General features: G+C 36.3%; 2 protein-coding genes across 2 annotated transcripts; one reads left to right on the forward strand and one right to left on the reverse strand.

Moving 5' to 3' along the window:
- The first annotated feature begins 255 nt into the window (after positions 1 to 255).
- LOC121754187 (nicotianamine synthase-like) lies at positions 256 to 1,453 on the forward strand. Its single transcript, XM_042149544.1, has one exon. The coding sequence runs from the start codon at positions 327 to 329 to the stop codon at positions 1,260 to 1,262; it is 936 nt and encodes a 311-aa protein (XP_042005478.1). The 5' UTR covers positions 256 to 326; the 3' UTR covers positions 1,263 to 1,453.
- Positions 1,454 to 8,485: 7,032 nt separating this feature from the next.
- On the reverse strand, positions 8,486 to 12,661 carry LOC121756509. The gene is made up of 2 exons (XM_042152073.1): positions 12,351 to 12,661; positions 8,486 to 9,542 (listed from the first exon to the last, which is right to left on the reverse strand). Exons 1-2 carry the CDS (start codon positions 12,421 to 12,423, stop codon positions 8,719 to 8,721), a joined length of 897 nt encoding a protein of 298 aa, XP_042008007.1. The 5' UTR covers positions 12,424 to 12,661; the 3' UTR covers positions 8,486 to 8,718.
- Between the last annotated feature and the right edge of the window lie 10,576 nt (positions 12,662 to 23,237).

The following is a 23,237-nucleotide window of genomic DNA, read 5'->3' on the forward strand; positions in this document are numbered from 1 at the left end:
CAATGCTATATATATATAATTAATACTGCTATATAAACAATAATTCTATAACTATTTTATTATTATTATTATTATTATTATTATTATTAATAATATTATTATTATTATTATTATTATTATTATTATATATCACCTCTCACTAATGGTGCTGCAATATCCACCCAACCCCCACCCCCCTTCATGAGATGGCCCCACAATTGCCATTAAATAGCCCCTTTGGAGGCATGAAATCTCCACAAACACAAACACAATAGTAAAGAGTAAGAGATACTATTAGCAAGAGAGCAATTGCCATAAACACCAAACCAAATACCTAAATTACAAAGATGGTTTGCCTAAGAGACCCTCTTGTTCTCAAAGTCCAGCAGCTCTACGAGAGCATCTCGAAGCTCGAGGATCTGAGCCCCTCGAAAGAGGTGGACGCGCTCTTCACAGAGCTCGTCCACGTCTGCATTCCCCCGCATCCCATCGACCCCACGAAGCTCTGCCCTGAGATCCAGGAGATGCGGGGGAAGCTCATCTCCCTCTGCGGCCACGCAGAGGGCCTCATGGAGAAGCACTTCTGCGCACTCCTCACCTCCTTCGACCGCCCCCTCGACCACCTCTCCCTCTTCCCCTACCACTCCAACTACCTCAACCTCAGCCGCCTCGAATTCGACCTCCTCTCCCACCACTCCCCTGCCCCGGCCCGCGTCGCCTTCGTCGGCTCCGGCCCCCTCCCCTTGACCACCATCGTCCTCGCGGCCAACCACCTCACATCCACCGTCTTCCACAACTTCGACATTGACCCCTCCGCCAACGCCATGGCGGCCAAGCTGGTGGCCCCGCACCCAGAGCTGGCCGCGCGGATGGCGTTCCACACGGCCGACATCATGGACGTGCCCGGGGCTGCCCTCAGGGAATACGACGTGGTTTTCCTGGCGGCCCTGGTGGGGATGTACATCGAGGAGAAGATGCATGTGGTTCAACATTTGGCGAAGAATATGGCCCCAGGGGCCATACTCATGCTCAGGAGCGCCCACGGGGCAAGAGCCTTCCTCTACCCCGTGGTCGACCCTCGCCAACTCAGGGGCTTTGAGCTTCTCTCTGTCTACCACCCGACTGATGATGTCATCAATTCAGTTGTGGTGGCTAGGAGATGCCCAAGCCCCCTACCCGCCCCCACTGGGCCCCACGTGCTTTGCAGCAAGTGCTCTGAGGTGCAGCCTTTCAACCCCCTCTGCCAGATGAATGAGTTGGCGGTCGAAGAACATCACTGCTGAGCGAATCAAATTCGTTTCTCTATCTATCTGTCTATCTATCTATCGATCTCAGTCTAGCAAATCGAATGTGTGCGTCGATCTTGTGTTGTTTTGGGGTGAAATAACATTGAATGACAACTTCAAATTCAATCCTAATTTTGATGCTGTAATAACAACTTTTAATTAATAATGAAATCCTCTATTTTTCTAGAGATGTTCGATGCAAGTAGCATTGGATTTTCCAACTGGATTGCGGCAAACCACTACTTTATTTTTATTGCTAGGGCAATCAAGATCAACCTTAATTTTGTCAATATGTGGGATAACACCACTAATTAAATACTACTACTATTAGATGTATATATGAATTATTGTTAAAAACAATGACTGAAACAAACAAAATAGAATTTCATTGGTGCCATATTTATGGCCACACATGTTGAAGCAATGCTGCTGTCCTCATCAAATCACTACCTTCGATTAATTTCTTTGCAGATGGTTACAGTGAGCTTAGATTCGCCGGAAAAAAACCAATTAAAAGGATTAGTTAAGGATAAATTAGATGATGTTAACTGAAATTGGACAAAGACTACTAATTTGTCAACTCCAACATATTATTATTATATACTCCTATAATCAAAACGATTAATTTAACATTGACTGTGAGCTAAATGCCTAAATCTATTCACCGACCAAGAAATTAAGGGAACCGAAGTTGATCAGAATGATTTTTGATGGAAAGTTTTATATTGACTGTTCCCTTCATTAGGGTTAGCAATTGGAGCATTTTTTTTAATATACTGTATGTAAAATATTCTAACCCAAAATAGGGTCTCGCAATAATTAATTTTGGGGTACGAAAAATATATTGGAGTTTTCAAGCTTGTATTTGTGGAAAACTCCAACGTGCTCAACACAGTTAAACATGATACGCGCTCATACTGATTAGTTCATTAATTAAAATAGTTATTCCCTCTTTCCACCATTTAAAGTATTAGAGCATCCGCAGCGGTGGCGGTCGTCGCCACCGCCGTCCGTGCCAGCGGCAAGGAGAAGGGTCGCCGCCGCTGCGCTCGCGCCGCTGGCACGGCGCTGCTCGATGTATCGAGCACGTCCGTGCCAGCGGACGCACACGTGGCGGCACGGGATTGGGCAACGGCGTAGCCGTTGCATTCAAATTTTTTTTTTTAAAAAAAATCGGTATTTAATTATAAATAATGCTAAAAAATAAAAATAAAATTCCAAATCCCAAAAATATGGCCGTTTTTTTCCCGTTTTTTCTGAATTTTTTTGATTTTTTTTATTTTTTTCCCCAAAATCATCTATAAATACACACATTCATCACTCATTTATCACATCAATTCATCTCTCATTCATCGACGAAGGGCCGAGGGCGGCTAGCTTCTACGACGAAGGGCCGAGGGCGGCTAGCTTCTACGATGAGGACGAAGCCGGAAGCTCAACAGCGAGGTCTCCCCCACGCCGAGGCGAGCATACGACGGTTGGCCAGAGGATCGAGACAAGACACACAATGCGCGATACTCGAATCCACAATCAACTACAAGAAGACCTAATCAACCACATGTGGACGAAAATTCGGCAACGAGTAGTGGTTTTTTTAATTTTTAGGATTTTAATTATGTAATGTTTAATTTTATTTATCATTTGTAATATTTATTGTGGTTTTTAAATGAATTTTAATATTATGGAAATGTTATTGTTTAATTGAATTTTAAATTAATTGTGCTCGTCCTTGCGGAAGAGCACAGTTGTGGGTGTTGTGCTCTTGCCAGAGAGCAGACATGAATAGTACCGCCCGGGCCCACAACCGTGCCGCTGGCAAGAGCACGGTTGTGGATGCTCTTATTCCCTCCGTTTCATTCAAGATGTTCATCTTCCTTTTTAGTTTGTATTCAAGATGTTCACCTTTCTTTTAAGTTTTTTGCATTAAAGATGTCCACTTTCTATATTTGGAATTAAATCTCTCTCTTTATCTTCTCATTAAAATATTCAATTACTCTTTCTACTTTACTTTATCACAAACAACTTCCATCTAAAACTCTGTGTCACTCAAGAATGTGGTCATCTTGAGTGGGACGGAGGAAGTACTAGTTTGGATTGGAGGTATAAAAAATAGTATAATGTGAGATTTGCATACTAAAAGTGGAATTAAAGTAAATGATTCTATAAATAATAGACAACCAAAAATAATAAAATAATTATTTAAATAGTGAACAAAGGAGGTATACAATAAATGTGATTTTTTAACATTAATTAATCTCCTATGACCCGTGCCATTGGCGGCGTGCACAAGAGTAATAAATGAAATTATTTAAGTTAAGTGCTAGCACCGAAATTTTGATTGGTTACGATATCACACCAAATAAATAATTTGATTGTTTTAAAAGAATTTAAAAGCTGATATGCAAAATTTGATAAAATATTAGAAATTTACAGGAAAATTACCTTATAGTATTGCATAATAAGAATAAGACCCAAGCATGCATATGTATTACATATTACTTGTATATGTATTACTTATTGTCACGTTGTCACTTTAAGAGTGATATCACTCTAACGCACCAAATTAAAAAGCTAACCGTCCAAATTAAATTAGAGGATATGCAAAACCTATATACTCCGTGTTTGTGAACCAAGACACTACAGCAATTAATATTTAATATATCTGGGTAATCTTTTTCAATTTTTTTACATAAAATTACGTGGCAAACTAAAGTGCATGATAGCATTAGGATGTTGACATCCTATGACATTTTCCAATAAACTTTATAGTTATGGGTGAGCAGTGCCTCTAACTAAAAATCATTGTGTAAATACTATTGGAATCATAAATGGAGTGGTGGCAAGAGGATCAATTCTTTTATATTTATATTTTGCTGAAAAGCAAAAACACAAAAGGGTTTTACATGGATCACATTGTCAAATTCTGCATGATCATTGTTTTACACTCTCCAGAGTGTTTAACCATTATCTAATCAGAGCTTGCATGTGACCCGATTTCAATTTCTTTCTTTAATAATTTTAAAAAAAATTTAAAACAAAGAAAGGAATTGACTTGGTTATCAAATTTTGTAAACTTTTATTTTTCTTTTAAAATTATGTAAACTTTATTTCTAATTTTTGTCTATTTTCAATTATAGAATTTTTGTTTTTTATACTAATAAATTTCATTTTTTTTGTTTATTCATAAATCAAATTTTGAAATATATACACCCTCCGTCCACAAAAAATAGTTCTATTTTGTCATTTTGGGATGTTTACAAAAAATAGTCCCACTTCTTAAGATAGAAAGTTTCTCTTTCATACTTTACTCACTTTTTCTCTTCTCTTTCATACCTTACCTACTTTTTTTTCTCTATCTCTCTTAGTTTACCCATTTTTTCTTCTTATCTCTCTTACTTTACCAATTTCTCATTAAAATCTGTGTTATCTACAAATAAGACTTTGTTGTGAACGGATGGAGTATATAAAACAACAACAAATTAAAATTAAGTGGGATTCATAAATAGTGTAAATGCTCAACCTTTTAGTACTTTTAGTACTCAAGTGTCGTGGATAATGTTCTAAAGTAGTGTGTAAGTCTTCAACATCTTAACATTCAATAACCAACATAGTGAATGACCATAGTGCTAAAGGGTTGTGGTTGTGGATTTTTGTAATTACAAATGCATTTAATTTTGAGGGACCGTGATTGAAAATGTAAAATTAAGAAAAAGAATTAACATTTTGAAGGAAAAAAAAAGAATTAACATAAATATTGTGAAAATAGTACTTCAACTCGAGTATAAATAAAACTAAGCATCTACAATCGTGGTATTGTTTATCTTTGTGGTATGGAAGATAACTCATCTATGTTTGCCAGAATTCCAAACATAGATGAGTTATCTTCTCTATCAAACATGCTTTTGATGTATGACTAAACTACAAAGATAAGAATCTCGCTACTCACCTTAATAATTACATAATAGTAAGATCCCAACATAGAAAATGTTGTAGAAATATAAACTTAAATCCGGGTGTTTGATCCGCCGTATTAGATGATTTTTTTCCATCAAGTAACATATACTCCCTTCATTTGACTATAAGTGATTCATATTCTTTTTTGAGAACGTCTCACTTAAAATGAGTCAATTTTTTAGTGAAACATAGCACAATTACTCTTTTCTACTTTATTCTTTATTCTACAGTATTCTCTCTCCATTTAACTACAAAAAACTAGAGATACTTACGTACAAGTACCTCCTTTTGTGTTTTATATTAAACATCATTTTATTAATCTCGTGCTTAAAAAAAAGACTCACTTTTGGTGGAACGGGTAATGCTATACTACCTTGCTTAAGTTGTTGATTGTCAATATCAAGACTTTAATGATAACTTACACATTTGTACTATTTTAAAACATGAGATACGCATATTATTTCGATAACTGCGAGGATTAATATACATCTATGATTCTATATAGTTATTTTCACAGTGATGGGACCGAAACTAGGTAGTATTTTAGTTCATGCGGATAAATTTTTTTATTATGTTTGAAGAGGACAGGATTTTAATTATTTTACTGTTCTTTTTATTGGATCCCAGTTATAATGCAATTCAAAAAGAAAATAAAAAAGCATATGCATGCATACATACATAGCAATAGGGCTATATTAACATATCACAACAAAATGTTGGACCTCTTTAACAGTGATAGAAACATGCACATATAATGGAGCAATGGCCTTTTTTTTAGTCTTTTGGTGTATTATAATTAAGATATGTTGGCCTTGTGTAATTTGAATGGCCATTATCATAGTTAGTTACATATGTTGACATCTCACATCATGACCAGAATGTTCATCTTTTTATTTTTTTCAACTTGTTCGATGCTTTCCTTCAACAATTTCAATGGCTCTTATCACACTCATCCTCCCCTTTTACCCTTTTCTCTGCTAGTGCTCATCACTGATTGGATCATAGCATCTTTCTCCAATTTTATTTCATACTAATTAATTATTTTACTCTTGCGTATCAAATATTTGGTTCAAAAATAGTGCCCAACAATAACCAGAATCAACACAACATAAACTTACAAGACCACAAATCATGTAGAGTTCGAGTGATATGCTAAAGATGATAAGCATAAATAGTTATATGTGATTTAATCAACACATCATGTATGATTAAATTAAAGGAGCCAATTTTAAATCTACATGACCAGTAAGTAATCTGCCTCTGCCTCAGCCTCAACCAAATCTCCCATCTCCCACCGTTTGCATTGACCTTTTTATAATAGAGAAGCAAAAGTAATGCGACTACTCGACGAGGATGAAAAAGCATATAATAATAGCATAAAGACACACTTTATAATATTTGGTCTATTTTCAAGAAAGGCATAGGTCCTTTGGAGAACAATAATGAAGACAAGTATGAGTGGGGTTGCCTATTACGACATCACATTTGTTTTGCCAACTTTATTTAAGCACTGGTTTATCCTTTTCCAATACCCTTCTCTAAAACACTCCTTAATTTGGTTAAGCTAAGGATTAATCTTAGCTTCAGCCTTCAAACTTATTTCAGAACTTAACCATTAACCGTAACTCAGCGCACAAGTCCATCAACTAAGTTTTTTTTACCCGTGTGTTCTACTCGAGTTGGGAACTTCTAGCGCGCATATATTACACCAACGCATTGATTTTGCAACACGCAACAGTTGAACCCACCATTTTCAACAATACAACATGTATAGTTGTTCAACAACAGCAGATTTAAGCAAGATTTTTTATGCTATGAGGAAATTGCAATAACACTGTTACTGTGATGTATGATTGTGAGAAATATACAAGAGACCATCATCTCGTGCCTATCTGTCTGTCCCATTTTGGCTGGCCGTGGATTAAGTCAAGCCCATGGCTGGCTCACGATAAATGCGTGCTAACCACAAGAAAAGACATGAGCATACCTGATATGTCCACACTGATTAAGACCTTTTTTTCCTGTAGTCTTTATCTTCAATCAACATCGCTACCACATCTGCAACTTGACATATGGTAACAAACGCACATATCAATTAAAAGTTTGCGTTTTCATTCATCTTTCCTATTTCAAAAATTGATCTCATTCAGGAAAATAAATGCTCGCATCATTGCCTCTCGTAACAGAAATTGCACAGCTCATAAATAACAAAGACAAAAGGCCTTTTCATCTATTCAGACTGTCAAGTGATCTTCAAAAGTATGCTTAAATGGCACTGCCTGTTTTCGGCTACATGACAAAATATGACCATTAACAATGCAACTATAACATTCGCAAGAAGCATTAATTTAGAGGCAGCACCAAACATAAGTTAACCAACTAAAATCTGCTTGGAGGGACAGCAAGTTTTTGAAGAGGAAACAAAGTGACATGAAATAAGAATTCAGAATAAGAAACTATGGAAGTCTTGTCAGGATAGAAATCCAGTTCACATGTATCATCTTAACTCTGAATTTGATCTGGAAGTAGCAACACTGTAATCAAGTTCATTTCCTATTCGAACCTAGAATAATGTCAATTTTGTGGCTCAATGTCATGGATCATCTCTTCATCTATGTTTGTCGCACATAAAGTGCGCAAACTGTAGTGAAACTTTTAACCAGAATTTCTTTCAATGTTCTTGAAGTTCAGTTGGTTTCGGTTTTTTACAGTGCAAAACCCAAACCTACAAGTATAATTATATATGTACACACATTAGTTTTATGTTTGATTATTTTGATGCTGCTCACCGAGTTAGAAGTGTTGAAAATTTGAATATTAGCTTTTTCTTATTCTTTACTGAAATCAAGCCTAGAAGAAAACAGGGAGGGGAAATTGTAAAAAAAACCTGGATATAACCTAATACCAAACTGACCAAATCGAAAAACAATGGATGGATTTGAATCAAATTTAAGTGAGAATCATGGTTCAGTTTGGTTTTCATTTTCCTAACAAGTTTGGTTTTTTGTTTAAAAACAAACTCACATGAACATCATAACATATACATAGATGAATAAAATCAAAAGATTACAGATTAAGATTTACACAAGTATTTTCCGATGATTTAATACTAAGTAATTGCTTATATGCTAAACATAAATAAATACTTTAGCTAATTTTTTTGTTTCATTAACATGAGCATGTTGGGAGTTTTATGATTTCAATGCACATCGCTTTGAACGAAGAGAATATCAGAAAATTTTATTCTAATCATCTTCAGATGGCAATTCAGACAAAGATGAGCTCAAAGACTATTGAAACTCTTTAGTTTTTTATGAATATGTGTTCATAAACAGCCTCAAGGAAAATTAACTACGTATAAGACAATTTCATAATCTAAACTAAAAGAAACAAGAACGGAAGTACTGGTACAGAATAAGCTGCCATAATAAATTTACAACATCTATCTCATGATTTGTATTTCATAAAGCATTCAAGTAAATGACTTCATTTGACCTGATTAGAATTCTTCATGGGCATCAAAGCTCATCTCTTCAGAGGTCTCAGAGTTGCTGTACTCCTCGGAACTAGAACCCCATGTTGAATCAAAGTTCTCATCCACAGGGGACTCATCGTTACTGGGCTCATCAGCAGGAGTCTCAATATTATTAGGCTCATCGGAGACACCACCGAATGTTGATCCTTGCATATAGGAATCTTCGGCCTCAATGGATTTTTCATCATCAGGTTGAAAAAATTTATCTTTTGAAGAATCTTCATAACCTTGGGTATCTGCCTGTTGGAACTGCATCATGTAATGAATTCCATTGACCACATCATACACCATCAGCCCAATCCTTCCACCCACCCAACTGCCCAGATGACTTCCAACTAAGTAACCAAACCTCCCAAACCTTTCCTCTCCAATAAAACCAAAATAATATGTGCCAAACAAGGTACCTGTGCCTCGAAGGAAACCCTCTGTTACTGTACCCCCATAGTACACTGCTTCAAAAAAATCCCACCCAGAAGAAATAATTGGGCCAATGATACGCTTAGCTTTTCTTGTTGCCAGTTTTGCTGCCTTTGCTCCTTCTTTCTGGGCTACTTTAGCCGCATCTTTTGCAGCCATGCCTTGTGTAACTGCATCAGCCAGAGCAGCCTCAATTGCTTCATTCCTTCTATTTTCCACTTGGTGAGACCGGATATTATAGAAATAAAGTTTTACACCCTCTTTAACTGCACATGCTACGGTTCCAGAACTTCCATCAAAACAATTTAAGAAAGTAAACTGCCCACTTTTTGATGCAGCTTCTTCACCAACCCACTGCCTACATTTTTCAGCTGTGTAACAAGAGATTATAAAGTAAGATATAGTAATATACTCATATAGAAAGATGCACTGAAGCAAAATGAGTTTAAGAAAGTAATGATCAGTTTGATTGCAATATGAAAAGTGGATTAATTTAAATATAATTTATAAATCATATAATTAAGATAGATCTGATCCTCACATTGATGCAAGGCAATAGAGAGTGATTACGAGTATTTTAATTAACTGTTATTTTAGTTGTTAGGGTTTTTACTTATTTATCCCTTTTGCTTTAGTTTACGGGCTTGGTTAGTCTATATATATAGGAAATTTTTTAATGTATTCTGAAGTTGGATTTTGATTAATATAAAGCTAGGTTTACTTTCCTTTCTCTGTTCATCCGGTATTCAAGAGAGAATCAACAGAATTTCACTCTATTTGCATTCTTTTCTGGTATTTCGTTAATCTTAATCAATGCTTTAGACGCTTCCAAGCATCACAAGCTGTGTGACCATCATACTAGTACAGAAGCTGCTGTTTATTGGGATGTCTAGCCATGTAATCATTTCAGGAAAGTTGCATAATAAGTCAACAGAGATACGAAATATGATAAGTTTATTGGGACCTCAATAGAATGACTTGTACAGATCTCAATAGAACCTCAAGATGTGCGACAATCATACTAGTACAGGAGCTGCTGTTTATTGGGATGTCTAGGCCTAGCCATGTATGATCATTTCAGGCAAGTTACATGAAAAGTCTACAGAGATACGAAACATGAGCAACAGACAAGAAAGGCTAACCTATGTTTACACAGAGGCAAGAACTCTAAGTTGCTTAATCTTTCTAAAACACTTTACAATTTAACAAATAAGCAAACCTTAATCTAGAAGTTTAGAAAATTGGGGAAGGAGGAGGGAGAACCTTAATAGCATCTTAGATGGATGAAGAGAGATTCTCAATAGCAAAGGTGTGTGTACATGTAGAGATATCTCAATAGTAAGACCAGTATATCAACTTATCAATAGGTTATTAAAATGCACATGCTCATAATTGCGTTATGAATAAATAAAGCCAAGCATGATCCAAGTTTTGACGATGAATCCAGATCAATGATCATGAAACGATTAAGTATGAGGAATCTTGATAAGTGGCAAACAGGATGCTGTAGGTCAATGGAGGATATACCAAAACAACCAAGGATAAAATCATTACATCATTCTCTTTAACAGGAATTAAGAAGAAGAAAAATCGGTAAAAAAGAATTATATGGCTACCGGGAAAACATGAAGCCAAACAGTGCAAAGTGAAGCGGGGGGGGGGGAGGTGGAATGAAAGGGAGATGACAGAAATTCAAATTTCTGATTAAAAAAACAGGTAATATATGCTTTGATGTTCAAGCAAATACAAAAGGACACAAAGGAGTTGGTGTAGAATCTTGGTGGCTAGCAGTGAGATGGAGAAACAAACTGAACAAAGAAGTTGCTGACTGAAACTTGTAACTCGGCATACATAACAACAGTCAAAGGTTTGAAAAAATCTAATTTGTAGGACAATGCATAACTTTCTGGGATATATTGAGGGAAACGAAAAGTCGAAAGTTTAAGCCAACCTATAGGAACAAAGTCCCTGAAAACTGAGACCTACAAAGGTATTTAGACAGAACACCTTGAAGTGGCTAGAGAGTATTAACTGGTAGCTGACTTTTGCTCTCAATAAGATGTTATGACTTATGAGTTTCTCAAATTAGCGTCTATGAAACAGAAGTGAAGTTCATTGTCTGAGGCATTATTTTTTTATGAAACCTATGCCACATCTTTAGCAATTAATTCTGGTTGAATAGACTTAGCGTAACATAACAAACACGAAATACGTAAGTAAACAAACTGCGGCTGCAGCAGTTTAAGAAGTTTTTCCAACTATTCATGCTTGGAACTTACCATCTTATTTGGCATGACAGAATTTGTATTAAAGGACAATTTTTTATTAATGAACTGCATATCAATAAATACAGATTAATAGCTTTAAGAATGTGAAGCACCGATTTATCCTCAAAAGTGATCTTATGCTATCTGGAACGTTCAAATATTACAGCTGTTAAATCTGGAGTAGCTAGTACTAGATTGTCCAAAGATTACATATGCTTTTTGATACTACTGTACACATACAAAGCTACTTGAATGATTGAATCTAAGGAATGATAGAACATATATGATTCAATCTTCAAAATACTACTCATGCCTACTGCTGTTAATAAATAGAGTCCCATGTGATATGAGTGAGATAAATGGTTGCATCTCATGAAATCTCCAGGCAAGCAAAACTTAGAGGATGTTTGGTTTGAGATTTTGGTGTATATGGAATTCCAGAATCATGATCGTTTGTTTAAAACCATGGGAAACAATTTTCACTGTAAATATCAAATGAAACATGGCAGAATTATTTTCCAAAAATTCTCTAATCAAAGAGATCTCAGACTAGTTCATAAAAAGTGCAAGCGCTCAAAATTTGCAATCTTAGACTAGATTTATAATGGTCGATGAGCTCCAGAAACATCAACTCTCTTGCCTTACTCGTGACCCCAAAAGAGAGTGCATCAACACTAATTTGGAATCCTAAATAAGAGCGTAACTTCCACAATGCGTGGACAACAACTTTCAATAAGCACTCAAATTGAGCAATTAAAGCGTGAAGGCAACTACTATAGCATAAGTATCCACCAAATCGAACAGTAGAAATAAATCCCTCAAACAAATATAATCTCGAAATCACAGAATAGACCAAAAGAATAGGGGGCGACGGAACAAAAATCACAGAAATAAGTAAAGAAAATAGATTACCAGTGATGCTGAGAGCAATGACGCCAATGACAAACAGCAGGAAGTGAACTCTCTTCTTCAGCAGAATCGTCATAATTGCAGAGATGATCGAGCAGTAATTTGGAGATCCTAACCCCTAAATTCTAATAGTTCATCGCGATTGTTTGACTAGTTTTACCATGGATTTGATTGGAAAACTAGAAATTGAGAAATTAGCGAAGAAGAATAGAATCTGCAGTTTGGAAAATGCGATAATTGAAATTTGGGGGGCGTGTAGGAGTAGCAGTTAACTGCCAATGTTGAATAACGATGAGTAGTTATCTTCACTTGCCTAATTGTAAGGGATTTTACTATACACAAATTTATGGTAGCAGTACTATAAAATATAGAGTATTTATTTAATATATCATGGAATTTTTTTAAAAAATTGTTTTTTTTCTATGAATTTTTAACTTGACAAATAATCACAAATTTTATCAGTGGTTGTTATTTCCCACCGCTGCGGATTCTGACTACATTAAAATGACATGGATGCTGAGTTGAGTTCGTGATTTAGGGTCGTGATTCAGGATTCACGATTTCGTTATTATAGATGTACACGAACTCAACATTCATGTCATGTATCCGGTAGAAAATAACAACTACGGATAAAGTTCGTGTAATATATTTACCAAGTTAAAAATTTGTGAGATAAAAAATAATTTTTTTTTAAATTTCGAGGGCCAATATTCCTTTTTAAAAATGAGGGCTCCAACTTCAGAGTTGATTGTAAGAAACAATTAGAACTTCTAAATACTCCTCCGTTATATAAAAATAGAAACTTTGGGAGACGATAAGAGTTTTAATACAAAATAGGTAAAGTATGGCGGATGTATTATTAGTAGAGAATGAAGTCCACCTTATGAGAGGAAAAGGCTCGCCAAAAATAGAAATGGGTTATTTTTGTGGGAAGGATCAAAATGAAAAAAAGAAGATTATTTTTATGGGACGGAGAGTATAATGTTAGCTTTGTGTGTCTCACAACATCAAGTCATCGCGTGTGAAGTAGTTAGTGGTGAGGGTGTACGTGAAGGCGCGCATGCATGGGATCCTACCCAAGGATCATTCAGTTAGAAGTGGAGTATATAAGCTCACTTCACACTAGCTGCGTGAGGTTAATGAATGAATCATCAACACTAAAGAAAAGAGAGAAAACACATCTTTGAGTTGAGCGAGGGTTTTTTCAATCGGAGAAGAAGATTGATCGGTGATCTGTGTGATCGGGAAGTTTCATCTCTGATCTTGCGTTATCTCGTTGCTCTCACGGTCAGTAGATCCGAAGTCAAGTTTCTTAGAGATCTATGTGTAGAGAGTATGTTCATGTTGTAGTTGGTCGTTGATTGATCGCTTGTAACTCTCATTTCCATTTCAATACAATACGCTCGAGTTCTCCCGTGGATGTAGGCCGATCTTGACCGAACCACGTATATCTGGTGTTATCTTGCTATCGCTTTGTTACGGACGTCCTCCGTAACGTGACCGGATGGCAATCTTCGCGCGAGTTGCTGTGACCAAACCTTCGACGTGCTCAAAGGAAAGCTCACGATTTGCCGGTTCTCAAACGTTCTCCGATGAGCAGCAATAGGAAACGATAATATGCCTGTTGCATAAGTCAAATTTATGGAAAATATTTCATTGATTCATTGATATAATCTCTCCTATTTATAATACTAGAATACTACTACCCTAACTTATTGAATAAGAAACAAATATCTAAATATAAATGGGAAAGATATGGTGAATAAATAGGAAACTAAATAATTGGAATATCCTATGATATAGGATCGTATCAACTTAGAATACTCGTATCAACTCCCCCACGGTTAAAATTCACCTTGTCCTCAAGGTGGGAACCACGAAGCAAAAAGGAGAGTTGAAAGCAGAAGCTTCGGCTAGGCAACTCCTCCTGGATCAAACACAAGCCAAATAGGCGAACGTCTCCTCCTTAGTGAAGACAACCGGTTTTGCTAGCATGTTTAGCCCGAGGCTACAGGTTTCTGTGGAAAACAAGCACTTGATAAATCCTTCGAGTGGTAGCTCCTTATCATTATCTGACAGCATATTCATAGCATTCCCGAAAACATTGTCAATGTGCAGTTTCTCATTCTCATCACATAGATCCATTTCTGCCAATTGCGTAGCAAGAAATTCACAATTCCGTTTGCTACAAGTGACACATATACCAGGATCGAATGCACACAAAGGGATCAATGTGATCATCTTAAATATATCACTAACTGCACCACCTTTACCCACAACTAATCCTTTCGGTCCCTTTGAATTTTCTTTCCATCCGACTTTAACAACACTTTCTTGCCACACAACATCTTTCTCTCTGTTCCTCACGTGATGCACTTCATCAAAAATAACACATGCCACCTTCCTAAAAATTTTTTATCCTTCAGCACTTGTAAGTGCATAGACCACGACGGATGGATACGTTACTTGGTGAAGGCGATTCACAACTTCCTCCATCAATCCATTCTCAACACCACTGTGTAGATTTGTTTCCTTCATCATTGAAGTTGACTTCTCTTCCTCTACGGTTGTCCTTTCTCTTGCAATACCATCTTCCAACAAAGACTCTTTCGTTCTACTAAAAATGGGGTTGCACGATGGAGAGATCACGGCTGGTGGAGAGGGCAAATTGTCTAACAATTCTTCCTCATCCTCTTTCATCGAGCTCAGGATAACAACTTGTGGATGTGGATTAACGGTCAATAAGGGAGATGTCACGGGCAGTGGTTGCAAAGGCGGTAAGCCCCTAGTGAGACGTAGGGAGACAGCTCTAAGGATGATGTCGGACTTGACTGTTGTGGCGGGTGATCTGATTGCCTCGGCGGTGGCGTTGCAGCCACAACAGGCAGTGGCGTTGCCGAGCGGCGGTGACCTGGTGGCAGCGGCGGTGGTATAGACCGCGAGGGTTTGTATTCGTGCCGCCGTTGGTGATACTCGACATGGGGGTTTCGTGGGGGCACGTCCGACGAATAAGGTGGGTGCCTTAAAGTCAAGTCGTGTTTTGCCTCGGCTGCTCGTATGAAGAATCCAAGTCGGTGTACGGCGACTCCCGGTATAGCGGTGGTTCCGACAGCGGAGAAGCACGAGTTTCTCCAACAAGGTGACTGGAAGTTTGGAAGGGCGAATCCCAGCCAGTTGGACGACGCCTAGGCGCTCCCGAATCGAAATCCGCATAGGGTTGTCGTCCATACGCTGCTTTTGACGCATGCCAATTTTTCACACGGCTATCGATTTCTTCACATCGTGATTCCAGCCTGGACTCTAATTTGTCAAATCGGGCCATGATCTTCTCCAGCCCAGCGGAGAAAATCTCGCTCGATCCCAGGAAGGCGCGCGGCGGATTGCTGCCTTCCGAATTATCGCGCAGGGACAGCCCCGGTTGACCATCCCCGCGGCGGGTCATCGCCGACAAGCGACGCGACGGATCGGGGGGATCCAAGTGGTGTGTGACGTAGGGTGATTCTGGATCAGGCCACGACGGCGGACGGAGTACTTCCACCCGGCTGCTCGGAGGGTCCCAACAGGTTACACGACAAGGTTGGACCGACTGGTAGGGACTGAATGGCTGTGTGGCCTGAGGAAAGTTGTATTGACGACGGCGGTAGCCGGCGTAGTCGTATGACATGTCGACGGACTGAAGCGTGGGTGTGGTAGAGATGGTGGTGATGCGGCTGACCTTTTTTTTATATTGGTGATTTGTTTGGGGGATATGGATGAACGAAGACGGAGGATGAGCACGGGATGAAAGCACCAGTTGTTACGGACGTCCTCCGTAACGTGACCGGATGGCAATCTTCGCGCGAGTTGCTGTGACCAAACCTTCGACGTGCTCGAAGGAAAGCTCACGATTTGCCGGTTCTCGGACGTTCTCCGATGAGCAGCAATAGGAAACGATAATATGCTTGTTGCACAAGTCAAATTTAGGGAAAATATTTCATTGATTGATTGATTGATATAATCTCTCATATTTATAATACTAGAATACTACTACCCTAACTTATTAAATAAGAAACAAATATCTAAATATAAATGGGAAATATATGGTGAATAAATAGGAAACTAAATAATTGGAATAGGACCCTAACTTATTAAATAAGAAACAAATATCTAAATATAAATGAGAAAGATATGGTGAATAAATAGGAAACTAAATAATTGGAATATCCTATGATATAGGATCGTATCAACTTAGAATACTGGTATCACGCTTTCATTTCTTGTTCGCGTTTATTTCATTTGGTGCTTGAGTTTCACATATAACAAAAACAAAACTAGTATAAGCTTGCGTGAATCTATTTCTCAATTAATTTTTGGTTCACTTCGTAATATGTTACTATGACAAATCAAACTCTTAACACTTGTTTCAATTTACAGACTCGGAAAAGTTTATCGTTAATTTATGGATTTTAAGTCTGCGTTTATGTTTTTCTCTATTGTATAGTGTTGAATGGTATTTATATTATTGAAAATGTATTGCCCAATCGGGAATTAGAGTATATTTCAAATATGAAAGTAAACTTTGATGCAAATAAATTGGCTCCATAAACTTCTGCATTAACTGACGTGCATGGTTTCTCGACAAATTAACAAAGATTATGTTAGGGAGTTTAAACAAAAACGTGAACAATTTGGATATCTTGAAAGGCGTGAAATACTTTCAGATCAAATTAATTTGGCGGTTCTACCAATATTTGATCGGATACAATTCAGGTTTTGAAGATATTCGTACGTTGATTCTGTATATCTCCTTTGAACTGAAATTGATCAATAAGAAGAGGTTAAAACGAAACTTTGCGTCTCTTCGTTTTGGGTAACCGAATTTAACCGATTTTCAAAGGGTTTCTAAAATTGCAAATTAGGGGCTCTGCCCCTTGGACCCCGCTACTCGGGGGCGCTGCCCCCGAACCCCCGTCTAGTCATAACGAATCCAAATAAGTGTACACTTCGCACTTCCAAATTATTTGATGTCTCATTATGATCACAATTATTTGATGTCTCATTATGATCACATTGATCAATCAAGTTAATCCAATTACACTAAAATATCCAACAATCCTCCCCTATTTTAGTGCAATCCTTGATTAACTAAAACAAGTCATCTCAAAATTCAAACTTTTGTATAAATGAAATATCGTAACGATTGAATTTCACCTTAGTACATTATACATTCCATACATTCGAATACCCATGATGTCTCTAAGGATTGGACCATGGGAACTCACTTTGAATACACGAAGATAATGTACACAAAAGTTTACATACAAATTTGTTCTATCTTGACACTATATTTACTAGCCTATGTCCTTATCCTTCATAAACATGTCGAAGCCAAGTCCTAGCTTCTTGAAGCGGCTAACCTTCATGCTTATATAGGTAGTTCCTTTATTCTTGCACCTACATATTCAATTTTTCAAAAGAACTATTAAGAATATATACATTCAACCTCCTTAACTTGTAGGTTTGAACACATACCTTGGGATGATTCTTCAATGTGTTCCAATCTCAAAATATTAAGCCTTCCTCATTGAATTCAACATCTAGTGTCATACTAAATGGGAATTGGGTATCTTAATATCAGAGATTTGTAGTAGACTTTAATCCCATCCCTATAGCCGACTTGTGCACAGGATCTCTACTTAACCCTTTGGTCAAATGATCGGCTAAATTGTTGTGAGTTCTCACAAACTCCACAGATATCACACCATCCGTAATAAGTTCACGAATCATGCTATGTCTAACACCTAAGTGTCTTGACTTTCCATTATACACTTGACTATATGCCTTAGCCTAGGTAGCTGCGCTATCGCATCTGATAGATATAGGTGATATCGGTTTAGGCCACAATGGAATTTCATAAATTAAATTCCTTATCCATTCAGCCTCTTTACCGGTTGCTGCTAATGCCACAAACTCTGATTCCATTGTTGAATTTGTGATACAAGTTTGTTTCTTTAATGCCCAACATATAGCGCCACCTCCAAGAAGGAATACCCAACCACTTGTGGAAGAATGATCTTCCATATTGGTAATCCAACTTGCATCCGAATAACCTTGAAGAACAGAAGGGAATCCAGAATAAGACAAATTATAATCCATGGTTCTTTTTAAGTATTTAAATACTCGATTCATTGCTTGCCAATGGATTAAACTTGGATTGTGAGTATATCGACTCAATTTTCCAACTGCAAAGGCTATATCGGGTCTAGTACTAATCATGACATACATGAGTGATCCAATAGCCTTTGAATACTCAAGCTGATTCACAGCAACTCCTTTATTAGGCACGAGTTTTGCACTAGGATCAAAAGGAGTCTTAACTGGAGAACAATCTTTGAAATTGAATTTTTCCAACACCTTCTCAATATAGTGTGATTGAGAAATGGAAATTCCTTGTTCTCCATGTGTGATCTTTATTCCAAGAATCACAGCTCGACCCTAGCCAGGGGCTCTGCCCCTTGGACCCCGCTACTCGGGGGCGCTGCCCCCGAACCCCCGTCTAGTCATAACGAATTCAAATAAGTGTACACTCTGCACTTCCAACTTATTTGATGTCTCATTATGATCACGTTGATAAATCAATTTAATCCAATTACACTAAAATATCCAACAGATTATGGACAGAAATTACAGGGAAAGTTTGACTCATCAAACATGGGATGAGGAGCCGAGAATATGGGTTAAGTTTAGTATATCAATTTATATACTCCTATCCTATCTATCTATACATATATAAAAGCCGGGAGATGATCAAAGTATAACTAATATTAAGTGTATAACTAGTGAACAAATTTCAGCCATTCAATCAAAATGATCTAGTCCACTATATGAGCAATTTAGTTCACTATAAGAGTGATTTAGTTCACTACAGGAAGGAGTGAACCAAAGCACCATTATAGTGAAGTATTTATTTCGTGAAGGATTTAGTTCAGTGTAAAGGCATTTTGGTTCTCTCTTTCCTATAGTAAACTAAATCACTCTTATAGTGAACTAAATCGCTCTAATAGTGAACTAAAATTGTGCTCTCTAGTTATGCATTTAAGTAGTGGTTTCCCTAGATCACTAAAGTTTTGGACAATATTTTGAATATTTAAGAATTGTGGGCACATTGTAAATATTTATAAGTTATATGTTTATAATTTACGTATTTGAGTGAAGAATGTAAATGCCATTAAATTGGTATAACTATGCATTAATATCCACTAAGTCATTTAGGCACTCTCTTTTGAACAATATGTCATTAGCCATAATTTAAAAAAGAAACGGCAAACTGAATTGAAGTCATATGGGTAATGGAATAATACAACTCTGTCAATAGCAAGAGGAGTTTCTTTCCAATTAATTCATTTTCTTTAATTTTTATTTTAATGGTGGAACAAATAATCATGCTTGCCAATAATCATGGGTGGAACCAATAATTATGCGTTGTGTAATTAATTTCTTATTAACTTTTACTACTTAGTAACTGTCATTAATATTTAATAGGGTATCTATAATTTAACAAATCATTACTTATTAATGTAAGAACCTCCAATATTATTTGCTATAATATCATCCATTTATGATAACTTCTTTATGCTTTTTATCTATAAATATGTTTCATTTGCTAGCTTCTAGGAGTAATTCATTTCCTCATTGCCTTTACCAATAATAATAGTACATTTAAATGAGATCATTTTGTATCAATTATGTTGGTTCATATTTAATTTTTTTCTTAATGTTAGTTTGTTTTATTTTTTTGTTAGCTTTCTTAAGCGGTTGATTATCAATAATAGTTTGAAGCTATAGCTTTAGGATTTCATGCAGAGAAAACACCTAAAGTCAACGAATTGACGAAAGGAAGCAAAAAAGATGAAGATCATTAACTATCACATTTGTTTTCGATCATATGCATAAATCATTAATTTAGAGATAAATGAAGAAAATAAGACAAGAGGAGACAACGGGAGATTGGAGTTTGTGTTTCATTATTTATATTTTCTTTATTTTGCTAGTCTTGTTATTGTAAAATTAAGATTGTTTACAAATAAATTTTTTCTGAACTACTATTATTGTATTGTTCTAATGTTTATAGGTGTGTTTTTTTTGTTTTTTTAAGTTCATCATTTTATATTTGTATGGAGATTCATTGTCCTAATTATATTTTTTAGTTGTATATTAAATATTTTATATCAATTTAATATTGATAGTATTTTAATATTAAGTAGGTAGATTGTAAAAGATGATTGATAGTATTTTAATATTAAGTATGTAGGTTTTAATCCAATTGACACTATTTCAATCATTAGATCTCCTAATCTAATGGGATAAGAATTGATCTTAATTTGATACGCCTAATTAGTTAGCAATTGATCACAACACTATTACACATACATACATACTTGGGTGTGTTATATTGCTAACTCACTCCTAAATTGTTAACTAAAACTAAATGATATGCATTGGATTATTAAATAAATGTATAAGATCATTGCTCCATAAGCATCAATACAATGTAGAAAAAATATCAATAAAGGATATTAATGTAGTTATAACCAACTTTTAAAAAATATCTCAAAACTTTAAATGATTATAACTATCTCAATTTAAATTATTTTTTCACACAATACATGTCAAATTAAAGATAATTTTATAAGGATTCTAATGAAATCTCACTTGCATATATGTTCCGATGTCAAAATTTAATTTTTTTTTTTAAATTTTCATATTTTTATCGTAGCAGTTTAATGTCAACATACATATGATAATATGTCAATACTATAGATATACAATGTCAATGCTAAATTGCATTGACATATTCAATGAAGCGTATTGATATCTTTAATACACTATATTGACATTTTGATTTAAAACCCTAATTTTAATAGTTTTCGTATCTTTTTAAATTTAAATAATAATCAAACAAAATTACACATGGCAATTTATAGGCCACACGATCTCTACAAATTTTATGATTTTAAATTAGTTGTAGTTAGCAATAAAAAATTGAGTTAGCCATTGAACATACCCCCAAACATACATACATACATACATGGATGTGATCAATTGCTAACTAATTACCAATCCAAAATTGAGACCAATTCTTAACCATTAGATTAGAAGATCTAGTGGTTAAAATAGTGCCAAGAGTATTATATTTTAAATTTAAATAATTATTAATTAAATTAAAAGGGTATTAATGTCAATTCTTGTATACAGTAATTATAACTAACTACTTTTTCTCTCCTCAAAATCATCTCAAAACTTTAAATTTACGTAATTGTCTCGATTTAAATTATTTTTTCGCAAAAAATACATCAAATTAAAGATAATTTTATAAGATTCTAACGAGATTTCAATTGCATATGTTCCGACGACGTTCGAATAATTAAATTTGATAATTTTTATTTCAGTTTTCGTATATGTTAATAAGCATATTTTATCAATAAATATATCAAACAATCTCAATAATGCATGTACAATCTCAATAAAAATGTGTTGATATTTTCTATTTTGTGTTGAGATTCTCATGTCACCGTGTTGATATTTGTAATATATTATGTTGATATAAAAAAATCACGAAAATTATAAAAAAAGCCACGAAAATTATAATATGTTAACTAAGAGCATCCACAGCGGTGAGTGGACATCCGTCCGTCCGTCCGTGCCAGCGGTGCGGCACCGCCTGCTCGCCGCTGGCGCGGCGCTGCTCTATGCATCGAGCACGTTCGTGCCAGCGAGCAGCTGACGTGGAGCGTTCTGATTGGCCTACGGAAAATCGAAAATAATACCAAAAATTTTTTAAAAAAATATTTTTTCAGATTCCCAAAGATATGGCCGTTTTTTTACCGTTTTTCTGGAATTTTTTTATTTTTATTTATTTTTTATTCCCAAAATCATCTATAAATACACACATTTATCATCCATTTTTCACATCAAATCATCTCTCATTCATATTTTTTCATACAACTTATCTACATCTTCCTCTCTCACTCAAACCCTCTCAAATGGATTTCACCAATCTCATTGCGGAAGCGAAGCGCGAAGAACAAGAATACTATGAACAATATCTTGCCGCCTATGAAGCCTATGTCACCGCGAATACCCCCGCCCCTCCTCCTGACCAACTAGATCAACTCGCCGCTACATCCATCGTGATCGGGAGGGAGCCAACGAAAGGCTCGTTGCCGACTATTTTTCCGACCAGCCGCGGTTTCTGGAAGATTACTTTCGGCGCCGTTTTCGCATGTCAAAACGTTTGTTTATGCGTATTGTCAACACATTACCACCTGTGTTGAATACTTTCAAACAAGTACAGACGCAACTGGTAGGCAAAGTCTCTCTGCGTTGCAGAAGTGTACGTGTGCCATCCGACAACTTGATACTGGGAAAACGACTGACCTCTTCGACGAGTATTTGCATGTCGGTGAGTCAACTGGAATCCTCTGCCTAAAAAAATTTTGCGACGGCGTTCGTTCAGCTTTCGGTGAGGAATTCCTTCGGGCACCCACCACCGACATCATGTACACGTGTATTATCTTGCACAACATGATTATAGCTGACGAAGGACCGATGGCGGCTAGCTTTTACGACGAGGATGAAGCCGGAAGCTCAACCGCGAGGTCTCCCCCACGCTGAGGTGTGCATACGACGGTGGGCGAGAGGATCGAAACAAGAAACACAATGTGCGATACCCGAGCCCACATTGAGCTACAAGAAGACCTAATCAAACGCATTTGGGCGAAATTCGACCACGAGTAGTGGGTTTTTTTAATTTTATAATTTTAATTATGTAATTTTTAATTTGTAGGATTTTAATTATGTACTTTTTAATTTTTAGGATTTTAATTATGTAAATTTTAATTTTTTTGTAAT

This window comes from Salvia splendens, chromosome 11 (genome assembly GCF_004379255.2).
Source record: "Salvia splendens isolate huo1 chromosome 11, SspV2, whole genome shotgun sequence".
NCBI lineage: Eukaryota > Viridiplantae > Streptophyta > Magnoliopsida > Lamiales > Lamiaceae > Salvia > Salvia splendens.